Below are 25,707 nucleotides of genomic sequence, written 5' to 3'. Positions count from 1 at the left end.
TGGCCTAATGAGAAAGAAAATTATTTTTTAGCCCCCCAATTATTTCTCAAGGATACCATCTCATATTTCCCTTAATATTTTCCAGGAGATGTGTATACCTTCTCTCTGTCAGTATTCCAAAATACACATATTTGTACAGAGAAGTATCCTTCCTCAGTGCAAAAAATGAGGGTTTTCCCTGTGCTTTTCCTTAAAGACTAGGCTATGGAGTTGGCATTTGTTTCAGAAGCTTTTGATCCTAGGGTGGCTTGCATCCAGAGTGTGTGCAGAGCACTGGATATTGTGTCCTTAATTTCATGGGATATTCTGAGTTGGAAGGGACCTACAAGGATCATTGAGTCCAACTCTTAAGTGAATGGCCCATACAGGGATCAAACCCATAATCCTGATGTTATTAGCACCATGCTCTAACCAACTGAGCTAATCTCAAGGTCATGAAGTAGCTGTTGGGGCGCTGCTCGGTAGGAGATTCTCTCATGTTCTGAAACAGCAGCTTTAGAGTCTGTCGGATTTTCTCTTTGGGGAGAGAGGCTGAAGAATTCCTAAGAATCAGGAACTGTTTTCTCTCCTTTCACTGCAGTGGGTTTGCAGTGAAAATCAGTGATAGATTTTTTGTTTTTCATCCCAGAGCTGCACCATCATTTCACAGCAACATAATAGTGTAAAATATGGTGTGTAATTGCTCATTTCAAAGTGTTGTCTTATAGCACTGTAGATCAGGAGAATGTCCTCTGAAAATGATGGAATTATTCTCATTTTACTCAGTGAGAATATAATTAAAGAGACAGGAAGGCAATGAAATATAGCAGTAATTAAATACGACTAAAGACAGAAATGTTTTGATCTTTCCTTGCTTAAAAGAAAGCTGGATGATGTAGGCTTATGGTCCATGTGTGAAGCAGTCCAGCTCTGGGGAGGTGCCCAGAAGCATGGCAAGCTTCAGGCAAACCTGATGTCCTATATCATGAGCTGTACTTTAAGATACAAAGAAGAATCCAAGAGGCAAGAGAAACCAAAGAAAAGAGACAGAGGTTCAACTGGATAACAGTTGCAGACTGAAGTCTGCTAGAAGCAGTCTGAATCATCTCAGAAACTTCTTTGGAAAGGAAGGGGCTTTGCAGCAACTTGGAAGAGTGATATAGTCTTAGGTCTTCTCTACTGTTGTGCTTTACAAGACTTAAGTGTTTCTCCCCAGGCAAGCTGGGGCAGCTTTGCGTCTGCTGCCCTGTCCCCTGATTTGGCAACTTGAAGAGACTGGCAGGCCATTTTCTGAAACTACCCATCAATCATCAAGAGAGAGCAGAATATTAGAATCAGTAATGTAACGTGAAAAAAGTGATAGGAAGCATCAACAATTCCTGTTAAGCAGAGAAAATGATAGTAATATTCAGAGGATAAAGCTGAAGTAGCACTGAACCTTTAGTCAGTTTTAGGAAGCTAATCAGTTGTGTAGGGAGAATATCTATGCAAAAGTTTCTAAAAGTGTTTAGAACTCCTCAACCTTATTGAAGCAGGAGCTTGGCTCACTTGGGCAGAACAGATTATTATTTAGGCATTTTATAGAATTGTCTGTCTTCTATTGCTTCTCACACATAAGTCTCCAAGTGTGTTATAGAGTGGTCAATAGCATTGTTCCTGCTGTGCTGAAGGGCCAAATAAGCACTCAGGGTTGTTAATTTGCCTGGAGTTACCCAAGAGCAGAGCAGAGGACTCCAGAGTGCCTGTTTTGTACATTATTTACTCAGCCAGTGTTTCCTGAGAAAAATCCACCTGGGAAAGGTTGGGACAGTATTTTAGCATGAACAGAGATCACATCAAAGAGTTTAACACCTCAAATTGACAAAGGCAAAGCAGGAGAACAGAGGGAATCGTTAATTTTCTTCTAGTCTCACAGCAGGTTAGCAGGAGAAACATGACTCCAAGCCAGGTGCCTTGCTTTGCTGACAAGCAGCCCACCCCCATGCCAGACTGGCTCAGCCAGGGTCTGTGGTCACGCTCTCTCCTCCTGAGATGATACTCTATTTTCACCTGGAAGTGGAAGAGAGAACTGCTAATATGAGATATATTTCTTTTGCACAAGAGAGAAGTTCTACAAACAGAAAACTCTCTGACAAAGGAGAACAAAATGAGAAGAGAATTTAGAAATGCTATACCATGTATTTCACATTTGGCAACTTATACTTCAGAGTTAAAACAATTTTGCATGTGCCCTTTTGAAAGCAGGAGGCTGCATGCATGAAGAAAGCACCCATTTCCCTTATGTTTTGAGCAGGGAGCCATATGTTTCAAAAGCAGAAAAAGAACAGTTAGCCTTGGAGCATTAAATCTGCCCATCTAGGTAGCTGACTGGCTTTCTCACAGAGATGATTGTCCCAGAACAAAGCTGAGGAAACAAAGCTTAGAAGTGTAAATATTAGTAGGTGCGTGGGGACATAAATTAGAAAATTTGACAATTTTAATTACTTGCATTTACTTTCACCTACTGAGTTCCCTGGCTGACATCAGAAACTACATCTGTTGGGTTGCTAGCAGAGTAGGCAGAGGGGATGGGGACAGGATAGTCTCAGTTCCCATGTTGACAGTAGAATCTGCACTGACAGCATATTATCTGATGTAAAAAAAAACCCTAATGGAAACAGGAGCTTCCTACTATCTCCCACAAACATGGAAAGTACCACGTAGGGTTAGCTGTCAGCTCAGCAGGAGCTTCCAGGCCTCTGGACACTTAAATCACAATATCATTACAGTCACCTCTGGATTCCGTGATTGAGGTTTTCCTGTTTTACTTGGTAGGTTTATGGATGCAAGGAGGATTAGATGATAAAGTGAATCATATGACAGTGTGTGAACGCCTACACAATGAAAAAAAACGGTGTCAGAAGGAGAACTTTTTATTTCAAGGGATTGTGTGGAATAGAAAAACACAGATATAGGGCATTATGGTTCCTCACACTGTTCTTAGTTGCATAAGGTTTGTGTGTTGTATTTATTTTGACTATGACATCCTTGGGGTAAGGACTGTGGGTTTTTTAGATCACCTAGGACAGCACTGCCCTGGTCTGTGTGTAGTCCTGGAATGAAAACATTAATAATGATTGTTTTGCATGGCAGAGGCTATGGCAGGCTATATTTTCTAAGAGGTACAGTTTGTCTGATTTAATTTAGCTTTCAATGTCCATTTCAGTCTGCTATTTTTGTGCCTGACTGCAATCACAGAGCAAGAGGTAACAATCCGTGGCGTCATTGATATCAACCCCTGGACAGCATCTAGCCATTTAACAGACACACGCAAAACCTATAAACCAGTGTGATGAACCATCTGCTGTGCCTTTCCTACTGTTCCTTCTACTATTTTGCAAATACAAATCTACAGATTCTAACAGAATGTCAGTCTTCAACTCTGCTGCATGTATGAGAAGGGAAATAAGATATAGGAGCACTAGAGCTCTTTTTCCATGACATTTATTAGTTTATAGTGTTGTTTCTTACATCTGTTTTTCTTTGATTCCTCTATAAAATGGACACAATTTACTTTTAATAGATGCTTTGCTGAAAAATGGTGCTTCACCATTTCACTAACCTGCTTTCAGATAGTTGTAATTTTGCTTTAATTTTGTGCTTTTTATGATTTACAGCAAAGTAACAGAGAAGGAGCAACCCTGGAATTTGCTTTTAATGCCAGGTACATTCCAGAAGTGTTATTTAGACAGCACTCTGAGAATACATGTTATTGTGGTTGCTTTCCTATTTAATTGGGTACAAATAGAATCCAATATCTGATTTGAGAATAGTTTTGTGTCAGTATAGGCCATTTTCTGACTCAATTTGGTGCATAGACTGTGTGAGTCTCATTGCTTGAACAGGTGAGTGTAAGAGGCTTCTGTATAAAACGCTACAGTTTGTGTTTATCATTTTAGCTGAAAAGGAAAGATGGGGAAAGTAGAATGAGGATCCACATCTGTCAGCTAATTTTTCTCCTTTTCTGAACTTTTTTTATTTTGCAGGTGATGGAAATTAAAGGACAAATGATTCATGTACCAGAATCAAATTCGATTTTGTTTCTTGGTTCCCCATGTGTGGATAAGCTGGATGAACTGATGGGCCGAGGCCTCCATCTTTCAGACATACCTATCCATGATGCTACTCGTGATGTCATATTGGTTGGGGAACAAGCAAAGGCACAGGATGGCTTGAAAAAACGAATGGATAAGCTGAAGGCAACACTAGAATGTACACACCAAGCTCTGGAAGAGGAGAAAAAGAAGACAGTAGATCTCCTTATTTCTATTTTCCCTGAAGAAGTGGCTCAGCAATTGTGGCAGGGGCAGCAGGTTCAGGCCAGGAAGTTTGATGATGTCACCATGCTCTTCTCAGACATTGTCGGCTTCACTGCCATCTGTGCTCAGTGCACGCCCATGCAGGTCATCAGCATGCTGAACGAGCTCTACACGCGGTTTGACCATCAGTGCGGATTCCTGGACATCTACAAGGTAATAACTCAAGTCCTAAGTTAGCAATATCTAATGGAAACTGAGACAGGAAAAAAATCTCAGTAGCTTTCTTCCTAAATTGCAGACTTGCACTCATATTTCATAAAAATATGAAGACAGTAGTTTTGTTTTATGTGAGAAAAACCCCAAATCTGAAATGTGCCCATTCAAAATCAAATACTTTAATGTGAAACTGTCACCATGGTGCTCCCATGGGAATATGGGCCTCATATTCCCATTTTCCTACAGAAACATGCATCTCCTGTATTATAGCCTGGTTTCCTTTAGGTGACACATCAGCCACATCATCCTAAAGATGAAGAAGTGCACAGTGATGAATCTTAGCCCCTGCAGCTCCTGAGAGGCACTAAGTTTCAGCTGAAACGTGAATGGTTTAGGGTTTAGGCACTTAGCTTTCTTCTGAAAGAATTAAAATTTTCCATAAAGAGCAAACCATTCATTGAAAAAATTGTTGTAAGAAACTTCAACTTCCACTGAAAAACAAGAAGACAGTAGATGTCCATACATAGCAAATGTAATGAATGGGACTTAGCACTGGTGTGCCATGCTCCTTTACTGCTTCCCACCACAGCCCACATATGAGCAAGGCAGCGTGCACTGTGGCTGCGTGTACTTTTTTTTCTCCTCCCCAAATCCTTTTCAGTTTGTTGTTTTTCTTTTTTAACCAGAAGTCTGAAAAAACTACTGTGTAAAAAATGAAGTGAAAGTGACTCAATTGAGTGGTACAGAAAGACAAAACTCAGGCAATGAACTCTTTTTCTTTTCGTTAGAGAATCAGGCTTAAAATAAAGTAATTATTTTGAAAAAAAATTTGCATTTTAAAATGAAAATAGTTTGTGTGTTTATATCTTTTCCAATTGTTTCAGATGAAATTCTGAAAGCTAAGTGTATTACTAGGAATGATCACCACCACAACAGTTATGATTTTAGAAATTATTGTCAGGCGGTGGATTTTAGATACATAATCACCACTATTTGTATCCACAGCCTGCCTCAAAGATATACTTGAGTAACTAGGCTACAGAAATTTATCATGTGACCTAAATATACATCAAAAGAGATCAATTTTCAAATTTGCTTGTTTTTAAGCAGCATGGCAAGAATAATTTGCAAAGATTATTTGGTGAGCACTTCTGAATATCAAATTCACTGTTTTGTAAACAGAAAATTAAGCAAAATTCATTAAATAAATTCCATACTGTAAATTATTTACCCAGCTTTACTGTTACAGAATTTGGAATTCAGAACCTTAGTACTTCTAATCTTGGACTCAGACAATGAATACAATATTTTCAATTGTCTCATGCTGTTCATCCAGAGATGTTTATAGAGAAATATGACACAGAAAGAAGAACAAAGATCCTCACATTAAACAAGTCAGACATAGAGGGCAAATAAATGAGCTGTTGGATATAGACTAAGAAATGCTTTGAGAAGGCAGAAGAGTGATGAATTAGATTTTGAAATTTTTTGTAAATGAAAGTAAGTAGCTATCACTGATGAGGTAGGGAAAGGTTGTCCAATAGATGGATGCACAGGTAAGAGTGACACATACAGATGGTGGACTCAGAAAGTGAATTTCACAGCAGCATTTTGAAAGGATACAAATCAGGATACATTACATTTGTTCAGGCTGAGGGAGAACATTGCAGTAATTGAGATGCGTGGTGTTATGAGCCTGGGTGACAATTTTAGCAATCTAGAAGAATCTGTGTTTTAGAGAGTGAAACTTCAGAAGGAATCTGCTGACATACAGTCTTGATGAAAAGATCAAGAGGGACACTCTTATGGTAATCACAGAAGGGAGAAGAGGTGAGAGAACTGAGACCTGGTAATGCATTTGGAAATTGGTGCTGCTATCAGAGCTAATTATATTCAGCTTGGAGTTGAGGAATGGGAGAAAAAGATGCTGTCAAGCAGGGAGTGCAAGTCAAAGCAGTGTAGACGCAGAGGCTTGGCAAGCTAGTGTCTGTGGACATGGAAGTAGAAACATGAACTCAAGGAGTAGAAGTAATGGGAGAAAGTTCTCAGTAAATTTTGAAAGCTGTTGCTTTGGGTAAAAGATGTACTGGGTGACCTGACTGTTTTCGCCTGTTTTTTTCTGTATCTGAGTTCCTGTTGTTTATGAGCCAAGTACTGGGAAATGATGCTTCAGTTAAGCCATCTATTTGTCAAATAAGCTATTTAGATATGCTGCAGCCATGTCTGATGGCATTTAAAACTTAACCTTGCAAACTGAAATCTTCCCTGTTTAGGATTCCTGTAGCTTCTGTTTCTCCTCCACATAATATATCTTTGACATTGGTTCATTCAAAATATTTTTTTCTTGTAGGCCTGTGTAGGCCTGCTTTCTCAGCTCTTTTCCCTTCAGTTTCCTTTAACTACTGTGTAGAGTAAAGGCAGCATGTTCTGTGGATGGTTTTTTGTCTGTGTGTGCACTGGTTGTGTGTTTTTTTGTGCTGGCTGGGTAATGTCAAGCCAAATAGAGCAGAACCAGGCCTGATTCTGTAGGTGTTAGTCTCTTTGTCCTTTCTCTGAACAGAGCAGCATTTGTCCTTGAAGACATTTGCAGATTTTCCCAGACAATAAACTTCACTTTCTGTGAAGTGCTAAGTCCCACTTTCCATGTCTAAGCAGAGTCCTAAGTGTTTTTGACAATGAACTATTGTCAGCTGCCAGAATTTCTTTGCTTTGTTTTCAAAACTTTAATTGAAAGTTTATTGAGTATTTATTGAATAAGACAATATAATTACAATTGATTTTATAGTTAGAACCCACAATTTTGTTGTTTGAATTTCTGCTTTCTTTTTGGTTTCATTGTTTGGCTAAATTGGCACTCCTCTCTGAGGGGTGCCACACACATGCCTCCAAGTCTTTTACCAGCTTCCTTGAGCTTTTATTCCTGGCAACACAATACAGTTAGTGTGTTAGATCTTCATTTTCTGATTTTATATGTCTAACTCTGGCTACAGCCTCAATTTTTGCTCATTGTAAAGACTTGAGACTGAAAAAGGATGGGAAGTTTGGACTACTCTGCAATCATTCAGTGTAGCGTGGGGGTCTTTATATAATAAAGAAATGTAGTCCACTCTTTCCTGAGGTGGAAATTGAAGAGACTTTATTTAAATCTCACACTCCCTTTTATCCCCTAAAACCACGTGACCTTGTAACCAATGGGGCTGTCTGTCCCTGCGCATGTCCCTTGGCTTCTCTGCCCCTGGGACACGCCTCCTACAATTCAAGGCTGATACCCACCAATTTTGAAAAATGTTGTTTATATTTAGGTTGTGATATAATGCTTTTAGGAACCTGATTTTAAACTCAGATTTTCTGAAAATATCACTTTACATTTTTGTACTCGCCGTTAAAGTTACAGGAATCTGTATTCATTTTACAGAAGATACCAGTACATTCTCAGTGCCATGACTATCCCTTCTTGTGAACTGATACATGTACATATTCATATATATGTTCTCAAGCTTACTGTCAGTACTATATTGACTAAAGAATACTGCAATGACCAGGGTCACGAGCTTCAGATTATTTGGAAGTTTTTCAGGCTTTATGTTTCATAAGTTAAAAAAACCATAGTCTCTAAGTTTTAATACAAAATCTATGGCCACTATTTTTATCTTCTTTCCATCACTTCTGCAATTTTAACCTTTTAAATTCAGTGCAACTATGTGGCCATTTTGAAAAGGTTTCAAATTTCTAAACTTCAGCTCAGGCATCTGCAAAATGCAGAAAATGCAATTAAGATATGTAAAACAATAGTAGTGTTCTTACATAAGCAATAGGATAGACATAAAATATTGTGATATACCTTTTCTTTAAAATGGATAGGTGCAGTTTTGGGAATTACCGGTGTTCTAGGTGTTGCTTTTTCCTGATATATTAAAGTCAGTGAGTTTTGAATGTGTAGTAGATGAAAATGGGTAATAGAAAAAAATTTCCACTGCCCAGAAGCTTGCTCTCTCCATGGTGCCACCCAGCCTGGTAGAGCTGCCTTCAGCACATTGCTCTGTTTGGTCCCACCACAGAGGGTTCCTGAACCTTCTTCCTTTTCTTGCTTTGACAGGCTATGACACTGACTTTTTCCTGTCTTGAACTCTCTGCCCATATGTGGACTTGCTGGCACTCTGCTGTGTCTTACTCCAATATGAAGTCAGGGCAAAGCTGGGGCAGCTACTTTTTGGGGAACTCAGAAGTCTTTTTGGGCTAAGGAGGAGAAAAAAAGAAACACAAAAGGTTCCATGGATTTTCCCTGCAGATCTGGTGTATCACCACCCAAGAACTCCAGAATATTTTAAGACTTTTCATTACTTTAAGCATGTACTTTTCCCCAGCCTTGTGAAGGATTTACACTTTTTGTCTTTAGGGAGATCTGCAAATGAAGCAAACAGACATGCAGGCTCCAGAAGAGTTATTCTTTGCCTTATAAACACAGAGTCCTGCACAAAGCACTAAAACATCTGTGCATGTTCCCCTGCAATATATCACCCAGGAATCCTCTAAAGAGTGTAGGACTTCTGTTTCTGTATATATAATTTCTTCTTCAGCAATACTATACTTGTATATATTTCCTTTTTTTTTTTTTTTTTTTTTGTATCTCACTTTTCTTTCATCTGAAAAGCTCACATTTGTTTGTAAGCTTTAGAATCTACATCCAGCTTACAGGTGCTGGGATTGCTTTCTATGTCCGCAGTTTGTGTGTTAGGTCTGACCATAAGCTGACCTTTAACTAGAATAGGACCAAGCAGGATGTCTTCCTGGCTCCATATTCAGGAGCAAGCCTACAAACTGCAGCTAAACAGGAACCATGGCTAAGAACATGCCCTGTTACAGCACATGGGTTTCCCTGCATCTATGTTTGTAAAATACCTTCATTAATACTTAAATCCTTTTTTTCTTGTTAAGCTTTTCCGCCTTCTAAATTTTAGTATTTCTGAGGGACTAAGAAAATGAATTTCACTTTCCATTAGCTTTGGCTCCTTTCATTTTTAAACAGTCTGGTATTGTACCAGATTTAAAGTATACATAGTACAGCCATGACAGCATATGGGTGGACCTTCATATACCAAGATGCAACATTTTCATTCATGCAAATAACATTCATAATTGTACTTTAATTTTTTAAATTATTTAAATGAATATGGAGTATACTTAAGTTAATAGGATCTAGATAACATATGAATTTCAAGACAAATAAATTAAAACTTGTGTAACCTTGAGGAAGGTGTTATAGTTCACTAGTAGTTTAAATACTGGGGATACTTATACCAAATTAAGACCACTCTTATGTCTGGAGAAGGACAGTCACATTAAACTCAAACATGTGTCTTAAGTCATACATGATTATTTTAATGTTTTCTTACAGATATATTTAGTCTGATTTTTGCAAATTCATACTTGCCTACAGAAGAGAGAAATCATTTATGCACTCTGACTTCTGTATTCCATGATTGTTGTGTGCAAACCTGATGCTGATGTCATGTAAACTGCAAGTCTTTTAGCATTTCTCTCTTTTAACTACTGAAAAAACCCACCGTCTTTCAAAATACTAGATAATAATTCTACACAGCAAGTACTATTTCTTTTTTCTTCCATAAAGAAAATAGCACTCTGAATTACAGTGCAGATGAAAGAGTTTCTCCATAGATTACATACTGAAAGATCTGTGCTTAAGACTGCTAAGTAGCCACCAACGCACTTGCAACAAACGTGGGTAGAGCCCTTCCCAAATCTTCGTTCGCGAAACCTGGCCATGATGATGATGAAGGTGCAATAGAAAGAGTTCTAACAGCTTTTCCTGCAAAATGCTCCTGAACTTGCCAGTATGGAGCATCATTAAACCCACTAAATAAGATGCCCTCAAGCCCGGTAAGACCAATGATTTCATAACTAGGTTTTTGGGAAAGGAGCTTGGTTTTTATAGTAAGTAATTTCTTTTAAAAAATGAACTTTACGAGATGCACAGATTTCTGAACTTCATAGGTGGACGCTTGGAATCTGTTCCTGTTCACATGGAAAGAGTTTTCCTGAAGTGATTTCAAAAGCAGATTATCATGTCATAAAAGTGTTGCAAAGTTACTTTGAAACTTGAGCACAAGGTTTCATTGCTTAGGAGTTAATTTTGAAAAGTTGAGACAGAAGCTAAGGGAGTGAAACACTAAATAGAAACTGAAGAAGATTCTTGGGTCCATTTGGAGACAGTTGTGTTCTGAAATCCTATCTTGAAAACTTTAAAATCCCCTCAAAATAAGGAAGTTTTTTATAATATCCCAGAGAATTTGGAAATCTATAAATAATAGTGTATCCCACATGTAGAATTAATTTCAGCAAAATACCCCAGACCTAAGTGCTTTAAACTGACAGATGTTATTAGGCTTCACAGTGTCGCACAATTCAACTGTTTCAAAGCTTTTCTGACAAATTTGTGCAGTGGAAAAACATATAGAATGTTTCAAAATGTAAACTAAACTGAGTCTTAATGTCTATTCGCACAACAGCAAGAAAACAAATAGGTTTTAGTTAATTTGAAAAAGGACAGTAGCTATGGAGACAGAAAGGTAGATCTAGAGCTACTTCAGGATCAGGTATACTTAGTCAAGCTCCGAGTAGGCTTTTCCGAACTGCACTTGCACCACTTGCAGAGAAAGAGCACACACACTTTATCTCTTAGGGAAATAGCCTTATCTGTTTTCTCTCTGGCGTGTTTTTAGTTGTTTCTTTCCTTAGAATCTGTATTTTAGATTAAATGACTTGTTCAAGTCTTTCTGCCATAAGTTGCACAAAATACTTCATGTCAGCTCTCCCTCCGCTTTGTGATTAATAACATCCCCTGACCTGCGTGCCAAAATACGCATGCCAAGATCCAGGACTTTTTGAGATTAACAGGATCTTGTTGTGCTGACAAATGGTATCGTAGCACTAGCAGTCAACACACTCATGCAATCTTTCTCCTACTTTATGGGAGCAGGAACATGCACGCTGGGGTGCACTTTCAAAGGCATGGAGCTCACCCAGAGTCTTCTGAGAATTTCACAAACTAAGGTTTGCAGTCTGTGGCCATTGCTGGTTTTCAACCATTTCTCAGAAAAAGCATGCTGATGACTGCATGGAAGGGGTCTTGCAAATCGAAAGACAGTCTGGGCATGGAAAAAGGCAATTAAGCAAAGATACACACATTAGCATCCTGCTGTAATAAATGGGGAAAAAAAAGAGGTTTCCAGAATTCAGGATGGAATACATCATGCGCTGGAAGTTCATTTTTCTCTTTAGTTATTATAGAAGGAGTATAGAAGGTGTAGAGATGAGTAGATCAAATTGGAGGCTTCATTTTTGTGTGACTGACACTGGATAATGTGAGTTCCATCCTGAATGACAATGTTGTAAACTTATTACTGATCTGCAGTGATATATCTGGAGAGTGATTTGGGTAGAATTAAATGTGGGAGATGTCAATGACATCTTGAAGTAGAATATGGATATCAAATAAATTGTTCCTTGTGATGAGGGCTGAGATGGCTGCCCTAAAATAAAAATAAAATGTAGAGAATCTCAATTTTCTTCAGTCTTTGTTGTATATCAGTTGAAAAGGTATCCTGCTTGCTGCTGAACTAGAAGTCATGGAGAGGAATAAGGAAGCCCAAATGATAAGTCTGAAGCATTACTTTGCCATATACCATGGCCTTTTTCTTATTTTCCTACTGTACAACTTAGGGCAGAAAATGGATGAAAGAAAAGCCCTTTGAGAGATACCAGTAACTTCAAAGGTTTCCTTTAGAGTTATACTTGCAAGAATTTCATATTAAGGCTGAATTTTGCTGTATTCCTTTAGAGTGAAGGCTTTTCAGCTTTCATAAAAGAAATATATAGTTTTGAGGTACTATGTAGTTCAGTCTTGGAGATGGAATGAAACATGGATAAACAGGATAATGAAAAGTTTGTGAAGGCAGAGGTATTTACTGTAGTACCTGATACTTTCCAGTTCAAGGTCCGTTTCCATCCTGAATCTTGAATTCATGCTGGGATGAGACTTAAGAAACCATCTCCTTATATATTTAATGCTCCCATGGAAATACAGCCTGGGTGTGCAGGAAGCTAAGATGTGCTCTGTTAAGTCTAGGCTGAGGAGTACATATAGAACATACTCTGACTTTTTTCTTTAAGAAACCATTTCCTTGGCGAACAAGGCATACCATATAGTTAAATCTTGGGTTACAGCAGAAACTGCCATAACTAGTGCATTATAATGGTCCATGTTTTGTAGTATTGAATGTGGGTACTTGAAGAAGCACAAGAAGCCCTGTGAGCTACTTATGAAGTGTCAGGTACACACAGCAGTCTACTTTCTAGCATTTTTATTACGAGACTTTACATGGTAAAACACAAGGGTTATGTTCTTTATCACTGTGTTTGCTGAAGCATCTATGAAAATCCTTACTGTCTGTAGATCTGTTTGATTGCTTTAAAAAACTTGCAAAATTCTTTTTTATCTGAGTAAGACCTTGTTGTCAGTAAGTTCTCAGATTTCCCTCTTTCCTAATCCATAAGAATGGTGATGTCATTTTTTTCTCTTGCTCTCTCACCCTTCACCACTGTGAAGAGCCCGCCTCAATCTCCTCCCGTGCCCTGAAACCATCTCTGCTCCAGGCTGGACAAGCTCAGCTCTCCCAAACTCTTCTCTCAGGTGCTCTAGCTGCCACTGTCTTGCTGGCCCCTTCTGAGCTGGATCCAGTTTATCAATCTCTGTCTTGTACTGAGGGGCCCGAAACTGTGTGTGGTATCTAAGTCTAATAAGTGCTGAGTAGGGGATGATAAGCCCTTCCCCTGATGTCTTTTCCTTCAGCCCAGGCTATCATTGGCTATCTTTGTTCCCAAGACTCATTGCTGACCCATGCACCATTTGCTGCCCACCAGGACCCCCAGGATCTTTCCCAAAGAGCTACCCCTCAGGAAGTTGGCTGTATCAGTTCCAGAGAAATTCTTTCCCATGGACAGGACATTGCACATGTCCTTATTGAATTTCATGAGCTTCCAATTCATCCTGCCTCTCCATGTGCCTCAGGATGGCAGCCCTGCCCTGGAGCAAATTGACTGTTCCCCCCATTTTAGTCAACTGTACGCTGATGAGGGTGCAAATAATGTTATTATCAGAGAAAGAAGCACAGATTTTGTTGTAAAATAAATCTAAATATCTAAAAATTCTAGATAACTTTTTTACAAACTTGTATTTTGAAAAGTGTTAACTTACTACTCGGTACACATTGCATGCACCTAGAACAATATGTCTGTATTTGGGTAGGAGAGCAGAAACATGCATAGGCAACAGGCAAAAGGAGAGGCAGGTTAAGATGGAAAATAACACTCTTCAGTGCAGCTAAAAAACCCCAAACCAACACACTCAAACCAGGAATGTTATTTTTCTCAAAGAAAAGTTAAGTGAAGAAGGCAAAGAGCATTAAACTACAGTTACATAAACCGTTACCTGCTGCTTATTTCTGCTTTTTTTTTTTTCACTCTCAAGCTCTTAAGGAGGAAACTGATATAATTGCAACTGGTGTTTGTTATTATTTCAATATTGTAAAATGAAGTTTATATCCTCACAACAGTAGGATGTTTTCAAGCTCTGATCACTTACTCATAAGTGATCAGAAACAGTTTAGTAATGATCTTCTCTTCAGCTAAATATAGCATATATACTTTATACAGTGCCTGTAAACCCGGTGTGGAATGTAGAGATATGTTTAATATTCCAAGTTTTCTTGCCAACCTAAAATTACAATGATTACGACCACATACTTACTTAAGCAGAAATAAATCTTTTTGGTGATTAGTATAACAGAAATGGGTGCGACCACAAGTAGGATTTGATGCATAGGGAACCACAGCTCAATTACAGGAAACATTTTTTGCTCTATGAAAAGGAGGGTAAGAAATCAAGACATGGCTGAAGAATATCTGATTACTCTGTCTAAATTTTATGTGTATGATACATTTATATACATAATCTATATTTGTCAGTGGAATCAACAAAAAAAAAAATAAAATTGAGCAGCATAATATATTTTTCCTCAAACATGTATGACTGAAAGGCTTCCTTTTCTCAAGGTAGAGCATCCTTGAACAAAGAATAGTTATACAATTCATACATATTTACTTTCCAAAGTAATCTTGTATTCACTTGATCATCTGTGTATAACATGAAGGCACCCAGGAACGTATAGACTGTAGTTCTTTATCCTCAATTGAAAGCCAGATTAGTTATGTAGCAAACCCAAACTAATTCTTGAGGTCTGACTGGGCGTGTGTTAATGGACTGTGTGTGAGAATGTTACAGATGTAACATGGGCAAGCAGACTGCACAACAGAATTCTGTCAATAAAGCTTGAGGGCCTCAAGATTTCTCAGGTTGCCTTTATCCAGAGCCAGAGGCCTTCTGCAATTCATTCTGCTCCTGCTTCCTCCTGAGGGACAGCTTTCTTTAAAGAAAATCAAGGATAAGAGAGAGGTAAGGCCTGTCTGATGAGACCAGAGGGATCAGTCTGCTAACTTCATGCCTTTCATGTAGGGAATTCAGAGTCAGATAGCCTGTATAGTAAGAGGGACATCAATTCTTATTTGAAAATAACAGAGAAAGGTGTAGTCAAAAGTCTGTAACAATAGCATCTATTTGTAAATTATCCCTACAGCAGGAAGAGCTACCCACTAATGAGAAGTTATATACTCTTCAGTGTTTTTTATGGTGATGTTTTGCTTTTTCTAATTATCTTCCCGATATAATTTTCTAGCACAGCAAATACTAATTATGAATTATAATTATGTAGCACTATTCTTACCCAACAGCAAGCTCAGCCAAGATAGTGTGAAACAAAGCTGCAAGCAATCTCTCATTTAAGAAAAGGCAGTTTTCTGTGTTACTGCCATGGAAAAATGTTGTAGTATCTCAGCTGATGATATACACAGGTCTAGATTATCTTCTTTGGTTATAATGGTAACAAACCACTATGCAGTTGTAAGTCAGGTTTTGACTGCACCTGTTTGCAAACTCAGGTAATTATGCTCCATTGTCTAATTCCTTATTTATGGATATTTTGCTCACATGTTTTAAGCAATGCTATTTGATTGCAACCCTAATGGTAGTGTTCCCTTCTCATTATCATACTTTAACATTTGATTTGTCTAATTGCTGCAGGTGGAAACAATAGGCGATGCATACTGTGTTGCTGCAGGGCTCCATAAGAAAAGCCTTAGTCATGCTAAAGCCATTGCCCTAATGGCATTGAAGATGATGGAGCTTTCAGAAGAGGTTCTCACTCCCGATGGAAGCCCTATTAAGGTAAGCTCTTTGCTCTTTATTCTCAGCTAGTCAGTGATACGTGGACCTGATTCGTTACATCATGTTCTGTCAGTAGAAACCCGTTTATTGCTAGGAGAATTTACAATTGCATCAATATGCCACAGTCTTTTTTGGTGTACATGTATTTCACTGGTGCTCATCAACAGTCATGTAAGCTATGCCCTATTTTAGTAAGCACAATAGACCACACGGACAAGCTGTTGCCTTGTTGTATGTGTTGAATGCCTATTTGGGGCTGAAGGACACTCCTGGAGCCTTTCTTGCCATTCAGTATCGTGTGAGAAGAAGACGATTCCCATGATTCAGGACTGTCCCATGCTACAAGCAAAGCACAGCATGCAATGGCAACAAAGAAATTCACTTCAGGAGTAAGCACCTGATCTGAACTTCAGCAGTAGTGTAGTGGCTCTCAAAAAGTTCTGCAGCTTTGAGAGGCCACATGCCTCTTTCCTTTAGTTGTAGACCTGCATAAAAGACGAATGTGTAGACTATCTGTTCTTTCTCAGTGTTAATTTGCTTCCTTCCTGTGCTACTCCAGTTACTTTCCCTAAGTTTGGTATGAAGGTAGCAGGAGGAGGAAAAACAGATGTCCTTTTATACCATTTTAAAGTTCCACTGGTGTTCTGCTTCTTTTGATCCTTTGTAGCTGCTGGTGTTTGGACTTGGTAATGTTTAGGTAGGAGAGATGGAGATGTAACAAGGAAGAAAAGCCATGGAGATAGACATGTGCCTTTCTTTTCCAAGTGTCAGATTATATGTTGTTTTTATTATATGTATTCACTCTTCTTTTTGGTTAAATTCTTCTTCCCATAATACAAACCTTCTGTTTTCCAAGGGAATGGTAGTATTATGGGAGTATTATGTACTATGTAGAACAGTATTCGACACTGTCTAAAGCCTTTAACAAAAGCTATGTGTGGCTGGATGAGAAGGCCAGACGGACTTCCCTCAGGATGATTTATATCATGGTTGAAATTAACTTTGTAAACTGCAGTTCCTTTAATCTGTTAAAAATTAAGGTTACATCAAAAATGTGTCCTTTTTTCCCCCTGTGAAATGGAAAGACAGTTTTGAAGGTTTAAAACTTGACAGAAAAGTGATAATTTTTTTAAAAAATGTATTCAGAGGTGTTGTTAAGATGTTTCTTGAGCAAGAAAATTGTATACCTATGAGTTCCAAATCTTCCTGATTTATTAGTTAGGTTATATCTTGAACTATGTTCCTTGAACTCTGTGTATGGTGAGTCAAGAGAGATTTAATCCAAATGATTTTTTCTGCCCAGAAAGGAAAGTATGGACGCAAGGCAACCAAACTAAGCAATTCCATGAAATATGGCAACACGATATTCAAATAAATAGATATAGAGTTCTGGATAAAATATTTTTAAGTATTAATGATGCTTATGAATTTTTTAAAATGTCACAATAAAATATTTGAGTGTTGAAAAATGTCCACATATTCAAAAGAATAGCTTTCTGAAAAAATATGTTGGACTATGGATCTTGAAGAAAAATGGTTTTAAAGCATTGAACACAGAGCAAACATTAAAAGACAATTTTTTTTCTGAGGATACCAGAAGATGTAGCATTTTCAGTTTTGATAAAAGACTATTTCAAACAGGTATTAATTTAATCCTATTAAAATATATTTTCTTGATTGATTGATTTTATTTCTCTATTTTTCCAGTAACTATGGATGATTAACATGTGCTAGCTATACTGTCACATGCTGGGAGAGTGGTCTTCCAGATTTTCTTTATCTTTTCACTTTCTCTTGAGTAATTCCTGTAATTGTAAGGAAATTTTGAAGGTCTTTTATTTTGACAGTCACATTTTGTGATCATTTTCATTACCACTCTTTATTTTTCAGAAAATTCCTCATGTTTTCACTGGCTGTATAAGAGAATCTGTAAAGACAATGCAGCGAAAAATGCTTGCATAGAATAAAATGCTAGGAATAACTAAATATTTTCAAAAAATGGTAGTAAATCTCCTTTAGAATTCAGAAGAAAAATATAAGTTCATCATACTTAAACTGAAAGTAGGGGTACTGAGAAACTCGTCAGCAGTTCTTGGTTATCCTGTCTTCAGTTTTAGATGTAAGGGATTTCAGGACAGGAGGAATGGTAATATTGTAGAATGTTGCTATTACCTTTGTATGTAACCTAGAAATTGTGTTTAAAAATAAGGCTTATCTTTCACAGAGGCATTCGGATTTGATTTTAAATATAGTAAGATAAGGATTCCTCTCACATGGTTATTTACCCTGTAAAACTATTGAAATAAGGACTTCTGGAGAAGTCCACTTAGTTTGTCGTAGTTCGGGTGTCTACTCTAGGATGAGGTGAATCACACCCTAAAAATGTGTATTTTTTTCCGTTGTCTGTAAGGGAAATCTATGGTCTTAGCCTAACTATGGATGTCTACTCTGTAAGCTTCTATACGCTGTCAAATGAGTCCTCCTACAAATGGCAAAGAATGCATAGTTTTTCCTAGTGACTATGTCAATGATCAAAACAATTAAAAACATATACGTTATTTCTAAATTCAGTTCATGTGTCTTTTACCTTCTGGCCAACGTTAAATTGGCAAGAGTGATCCCTATTTTTGTTAGCTGACAGTTTTTCACTTCAAAAACCATGAAGGGGTCTGTTGTGTCACAGATTCCCATTACATCGAATGCTGCACATGCATAAAAATGTCTTAAAGCGGTGTCAGGGGAAGTTCAGATTGGATATAAGGAAAATGTGGTCAAGCATTTGAACAAGCCCCCCAGGAAAGTGGTCATGGTCCCAAGCCCATACACGTTCAAGAGTTTGGACAATGCTCTTAAATACATGGTTTAACTTTTAGGTTGCCCTGCGTGAAGTCAGAAGTTGGACTTACCTGAAGTTTAAGAAACCCCTAAGTATCTGTAAAAGTTATTATGGACTCAGCACAGAGCCATTAATAGGATACTTACTGCATGACACACTTTGCAATTAAGCCTTGTCATTAAAATACTGAAATATTAATTTATATTAAAATCACAGTAAACAATGTGGTCTATAAGATATTTATAAGTGGCCTGACTTATAAACAGTGAACTATATTGTACTATAATGTGGTTACTTTGAGATGGTCCTGTTGCTACAGATGGCAAAACAAATGCAGGGTTTTGACTATATTTTAACCTTAATTTTTATCTGTGATTCATATTAACGAGTACAAGTCACATTTTCTGAGTCCTTGACAAGTGTGTTGGATAGAGAATCCTAATGCATCTTTTATTTTGTTATACTGAAAAACCTACATCAGTATTTGGATATTTGAAAAGAACTTGAAATCAGAGGCCAGTTTTCCTCATGCCCAATGCTTAATAAATTTGACAGCTTTCATGAGTTGCTGTGACTAAATTCTGACTTTATTCTTCAGGATAGTCTAGAAGCCATTTTGAAAGAGACAAGTGCATCACTGAGACAATTTTTCGAAACATAATTCCTAGAAATAAGGGACCTCCTGATCTCAGGAATAAACAACAGTGTTCTGTTCTGTTACTGATGGTTGCTCGATCAGATATGTCTACCTTTATGATTATGGTTTATGGAATATATTTGATTTCTCAATTACTTTGATGAATATATTTTGTTGTTATCTGAGGACTGAATTCACCAGAATGCAAGTATTTATTTTTTGTAGTGCTTGAAATGTTCGTCCATGTGATAGCAGTGGATGTTAAGTGACAAAGTCTCAGAAAGTTAGGATGAAAAAGTAAATAAATGAATTAAAAAATACCATATCACATAGGAAGGAATTTAGGATAAGATTTTCACCTATAAAGTGCATTAGCAGATAATCAAATAAAGATTGTTATCTGGGTACACAGTTATCATATGAAAGTATTCATTATATTGATCACAATAGTAACTTTTTTGTAAGTTATGTACACTTTATGAAAAATCTGCCCTTCAGAGCAATGCTTGTGTGGTCAGCAAACAGTGATGGACCTCAGGATGGTGACTAGGCCTATGAAGCAGGTCTGGTTTATATCCAGATGATGCTCCTGCTTCTGAGTCAGAGCTCATAGCATGCTGATGAGAGTGCCATGGTGTGCAGCTGACACACGCTCAGACATTCAGCACTCCCAGCAGAGCCGAAGGCAGCAGAAATGCATGAGCAGAATGGAGACCCTGACCCTGCACTTCTCATACCTGTGTGAAAAGCCTATGATTTGAAGGGTAGTGAGAAACTGTTGTTTTGGAGAAAAAGAGAGCAACCTGTGTTATAGCAGCACCCACAAATCCTGTTACCAGTGTTGTAAGAAAGAAATATTGGTAACAGAAAATGGACTGATTATTCCCCTGTGGGTGATGGAGAAGGCTTCAGGCATGTGTATGATGTTTTTAAACTCAGTTCTACTTGAGGCAAAATGCCGCTATTTTAGAATGAGCTAAGGCCTTAGTACAAAAGAAGGACTTTTGCCACAGACACTGTGTGCAGAATTGGATATGCGTTTTTATCCTTTCAGTAAAACATTTTGCTCTGGAAGCACTCCTTTGATATAGGTTCTGCACAACAAATTATATGTAGTGCTCTATGATGGTAGTCTGAAAATATTGATTTAAAATTACCTCCTATATGTGAGTTTTACTTGAATTTAGAATATGCTTCATATCTTACTACTTTTTTTTTTTTAGATTAAGTGGAATTACATGAATTTAAATAGCTAGAGGTAGTGCTGTATGGAAAATTCTCTATGCCATTGACCTTCAGTGAAAAGTTGCAATCTAGTTCTCATTTGATGTGTTAAAACCCGTAGAATATTATTGCTGGGATCACTTTTTGTCATGCTTCAAATCTTGCCTGATAATTTAATTGTTAAAAAGGTCTACTCTGGCAGAACATACCTATTTTTGACTAATGAGATTTTCAAAGAGAATATTATCTGCTTATTTTTGTGGTGTATGAAGGTGGCCCTATCAAGGTCGTGAAGAGATACAGAACTGGGAACGCACAGAGAAAAAATAAACGATTAACATAAAGCTGCTGAAATTAACTACAATTATTTATATTTGTTGTGTACAGGTATTCCTATCTAAAACATAAAAATTGGGCCCTATCACAGTAATTCAAAACACATTTTAAAATGTTTGGCTACAGCTGAAAAATGTCATGTGTCTTTCAAAAGACTTATGATACAGTAACATGAGAGATAGGCCTGTAAATACTGTAATCACAAACTGAAGCAAATACATACCCTCATCTTTCCTTTTTTTCACTTGCTAATGACTAGTTCATGAAATAATCAAATAGAGTAGTGCAGAAAATTTCTAGCTGATACTGTCTTGAATTCAGTTAATTTATTCTCAGGTGACGTAGATGGGACCTTGTATTTGCATGACATAGTGTGGTCCTCGACTCAGTTGTTTCTTATTATCACGATACAGTGCTTGACACACTTGGAGCTTCCAGCTTTCAGATGTGTGTTCCCAAAGCTATTTTACTATTTGATTTGTAATCTGTGCTCAAACAGTGTAGTCTGATATCAGCACTATCAACTTGAGAGCCAGTCTTCATTTATCACCCAGAGAAAGATGAAACACCATAGAAGGACCATTTCATGTGAAGAGTGGGATTAACATAATCTAATTTCAAGCATTGACAGTGTGAACAAGTACAGCTAAATTTTTTACTGTAGCTCCCTCTTTAAGAGAGTAAAGCTATTCTAGTCTGTCATGCTTTCAGTGTCTACTTTATAATGAAATATATGAATTAGTATTTGTCAGGTAAGTCCTACCTAAACGGCGAACAGGTTAATACCTTGCAGGATACATGATCCCACTGAAAGGAGCTGGACTGAAACACAGATTCACAACTTTGTTCGGTCGTAGGCTTTCCATTTGAATTTTAGATGTGATCCAGACTTTCTATGCTTCAACTCTCTGTATATAGGTGACAAATAACGCTTTAAAAATAGAGCCTTTAGTGTAGCCTGTTTATGCTGTGGGACTTTGCAGCCATTACAGCTGCATTAGTTTTGGTTTATGTTGTCTATTTAAATACCTGTGATGACGAGGACTGCAACAATGAAAGCCTGACTCTGATAAAATCTCTAATCTCTGCTTGCCAGGTAGTAAATCTTAATTAGAATGAACTCTGTTTTATGAATAAGGGCACAGAAGAGTCAAAAGGGCTGTGTGGATTGTAATGGCTCATGGCCACAGTGAGAGTGATACACTTTTCTAAATAACATAGAAATTGGCAATGAATTTTAGAGTACTCTTCTACTGTCTCATTAAGTGTTCCCCTTTGCATTCCATTAATATGTCACTTGGGTCCAGAACACAAGTAGAAAGTGCCAACATTTGCTGCTATATATGGGATTTTTATTTTCTAAGAGAAGGGGCTGTTCCCAAAAACAATGAGGGAGAGTAGTGAGTGTTGTTTGTGTAATCCCTTTCAGTGTTTATTGCCTTGCTTTTTATTCAGATTGTGGCATGCTAGTTTTATAACAATTCAGTGGTTCTCACCAAATGTACATGTTTACATAAGCAGTAAAAGGTTGTCTGGTTTGTTTTAAGTTGTAAAAGGCTGACTGCTGATGCAGGCATTCTCATCAGCCCTGTGTGAAAAGCTGCTGTGTTACTGCAATCCTCCTTGCTTCATCTGTGGTCTCCTAGCAACTTTGCCTCATGCCTAATGCCTGCATCAGGCTCTAGAAGGTATATGATATCCTATTTCAGGCTGCATAACTTCAAATTGGAAATATTCTTGTGTTAAAAGAAAAAATCAGAAACAGTTCCACAGAAGAAATGTCTCCATTGAGAGATTTGGAAGAGTTCTTAGTTTCGTGAGTTTACTGGCATTTGGACAGCACAACAACTTTGGGGAGCATTCAGAGCTACATGCCTCAGCGAAGCCTGGTACTTTATCGTGAGAGCCTGCCTAGGACATGGTGACTCAAAGTCAGCCCTGGTGACAGTTCCCTGGACTTAAAGAAAGTTCATGATTACACTTCCTCAGTTTGGCCCAGTGCCTTTGGAAATGCAAAATGAGAGGAGCTGATTGAAATACATCTGTCCATGGCATGTGGGAAATTACCAATTATTTTAAGCTACTCTAAGGGAAAATTCACTTTCCTCAGCCCTCCAGTCATCTTCACTCAAGTGCTTCCTGTTGTCTGATTTTAATAATCACCAATTGCTTTAAGAAAACAAACCCACACCTATTATTTGCAACTTATTTTCTTTTGAAGGGACTTTGTCACCTCCAGTTATATGTTACACCCACTGTAGGACAGTGTTGCTGCATGTGTCTTGCAGTAACAAGGTTAAGTGGGATTTTACATGACTAGTGGGTGCACAGCAGCAGCTTTGTGGAAGAATCTGATCTGAAAAAATTAGACTGATCTTTATTCTGCTGAAGAGGGTAGTTTCCCAAAAGGTTGTTTGTTCTTTCGTATGGCATACATTTCAGGTACTTAGGTAAACTCTGCAGTAGATTTTCAAAGCTACTGGGGATTGATCCTGTATAATGTAAGGGTCAGCCTGCCCAGGCAGAGGGATGATATCAGGATTGGCAACCCAATGTAAGCCTAACTTGAGTAAACTAGAAGGCTGTGAAGATACTCTTTTTCTGACTGCTGGAAGAAAGAGACCGACAAGATGAGCAGAGAGCTAATTAATAACGTGAGGATCATTGAATTTTGTCCTTAGGCTTGGCCATTTATGTTCTTTTACATTCACTTTCTGGCAAGTAGGAAGCACAAGCACCATTTTATCTATCCTTGTCTCTGTGGCAGAGATAAAGCATACTTGTAGAAACTGGGGTAGTTACCCAGGACACCTTATGAACTTTTCCACTGTTTATTAGTTCACAACTTTTGGTGACTCACAGTATTTAGATTTGTCTAAGTATAGAAACGCCTCTGTAATTTAATCATATTTCCTGTTCCTTAAGGGAGACAAAACCTTCCTATTATGGCTTCACCTAGCTCATAACTTTGTACTGGTGCCTCACAGTGAACAGATACTTTTATTTTCTTCTCCGGGTGCTATAAGGAAATGCACAGGGAAAACCAGCAAGGATTTCAAGGTTTAGATCCCTGCAGGGGATTTGTGGCCACAGGATGTGCAGCTGTATTGTGGGGTTAGATTTAAGGTCATGGTGTGACATCTCCCACGGTTCAGCAGTCATTCCAGGCACAAACGCCTCCAACTAATACTCCAGATGTCTGGCTAGTAGTAGAGCTGGTTGGGGAATTTTCCATCAAAAACACTTTTTGGCTGAGAATGTTGAATGCTGAAAAACAAATCATCAGGCAAATTTACCAGATTTTGGTAAATTTCTGATCAAAACTTGCTTCAAAATGCTAAATACCGGTAGTTACTGGGACAATGACCTGGGGGAGGGGAAAAAAAAGACAAACACAGTAAAGTATTTAAGTTGTGTTTTTCATGAAGAAAAAAAACCCTGGGATCTTGGTTATCTAGGATGGAAGGTATCCTATGATACTGTTTTGCCTCTGGGCTGGTGTTGGGACACTGTGCAGCTGCCACATCCTGGCTTTGACTTTCACAGTCAGTGGAGGACTTTGATGCTAAAGCTGAAATTTTCTATTGTTATTATTGTCATTGATTCTTTATTCAGATAGAAAGTAAGCAATAATGACAACAGAAACGCAACCCATGAGGTGAATAAATAATTAATCTATGGTGTATACAGGGGTTTCAGAAGGTTGACATTGTTGCATCTTTACAAAAGGAACAATGGACAAAAATCTAAAGCTAGAATTGCAGCATATACAATGATGTTATCTGTTTATATGTAATAGAGAAATAAAACCATATAATTTGAAATTATTCATGAATATTTAAAGAATAGGCCTAGGGAATCCAGGGTAGCTGAGTGCTGAAATTTTATTTCTTCTAAGTCCTAAATATATGTTCTCTTCTTCCATCAGTATGTCTTCCTGTCATATAAAAATTAAAAAGACAGGTTTCAACTGTTGACTACAAGGCTATTGTTTATTATCTCCTGAGGTGGAGAAGCGATGAAAAACATTACACAAAAACTAAAAAGGTGATATAATACACAAACCTACAAGGACTCAAGGAAGATAAGCAGCAATACACTAAGAAACAAGCACAGACTATGCATAAAAATAGTGCTTTATTGGCTTTCATGCAGTATCACACTTAAGCTTGACCAGAAAATGCTGCTGGGCTTGAACTGCTACCTTACTGGGTTAATATGCACAGGTGATCCCAGAGGCCTCTGAGGGAGGTGTAGAGATGAAAATGCCATGCCCTTTGCAGCTGCAGAGGTGGCTGCTACCTCAGGGTCTGTGTTTCCAGCTGCTGAAATGCTGTCAGGAAGCTGCTGCCCTGTACTGTGACCAAGCTGTCTGCAACTGCTTTTTGTTCTGACTGCTTGAAAATAAGAAAGCCTCTTCCGTTGAGTGCTAGTGGTATTTATTTACTATTGTAATCTCAATTATGTACATTTTCTTTTCTAAACTGGACAATATTTTTGTTTCAGAAGCACCTTTACATCATAATATCAAATTTCTATCTCTCTTTGAAGGGTCCAAACAGTGAAGTCCCCTAATCCAAATGGTTTACTTTCTCTGGAGTCAGAGTGTACCATAAATTGCAGGTTTTGGCAGTGAATAGGGGAAATCTACCTCCTCCTTTCATCTGACCCTCCACATGGGCTAGGTATCATAGCTCCTTCTTCTTTTACTGGGATGCAGACTGGAGAAAAAGATTCAAGAAAGGGCCTCATCCTATCTACTCTTCCTCTATTCTCCCTAGTCTGCTACTGCATGAATAGTTTTGCATAAAGTGCAATTGGA

General features: G+C 37.9%; 1 protein-coding gene across 1 annotated transcript in view; it reads left to right on the top strand.

Moving 5' to 3' along the window:
* The window catches only part of GUCY1A2 (guanylate cyclase 1 soluble subunit alpha 2), a 124,115-nt gene that overhangs the window by 61,863 nt on the left and 36,545 nt on the right, over positions 1 to 25,707 (top strand). Inside the window, exons 5-6 of the mRNA XM_029960893.1 lie at positions 4,005 to 4,490; positions 15,709 to 15,852. Coding sequence (XP_029816753.1) covers positions 4,005 to 4,490; positions 15,709 to 15,852 — 630 coding nt within the window. The remainder of the gene's footprint in view (positions 1 to 4,004; positions 4,491 to 15,708; positions 15,853 to 25,707) is intronic.

The sequence above is a fragment of the Manacus vitellinus genome, unplaced genomic scaffold (assembly GCF_001715985.3).
Source record: "Manacus vitellinus isolate BGI_N305 unplaced genomic scaffold, ASM171598v3 scaffold_2_pilon, whole genome shotgun sequence".
Classification (NCBI taxonomy): domain Eukaryota; kingdom Metazoa; phylum Chordata; class Aves; order Passeriformes; family Pipridae; genus Manacus; species Manacus vitellinus.
The sequence above is the reverse complement of the archived record's forward strand: the minus strand, read 5'-3'. Positions and strand labels throughout refer to the sequence as shown.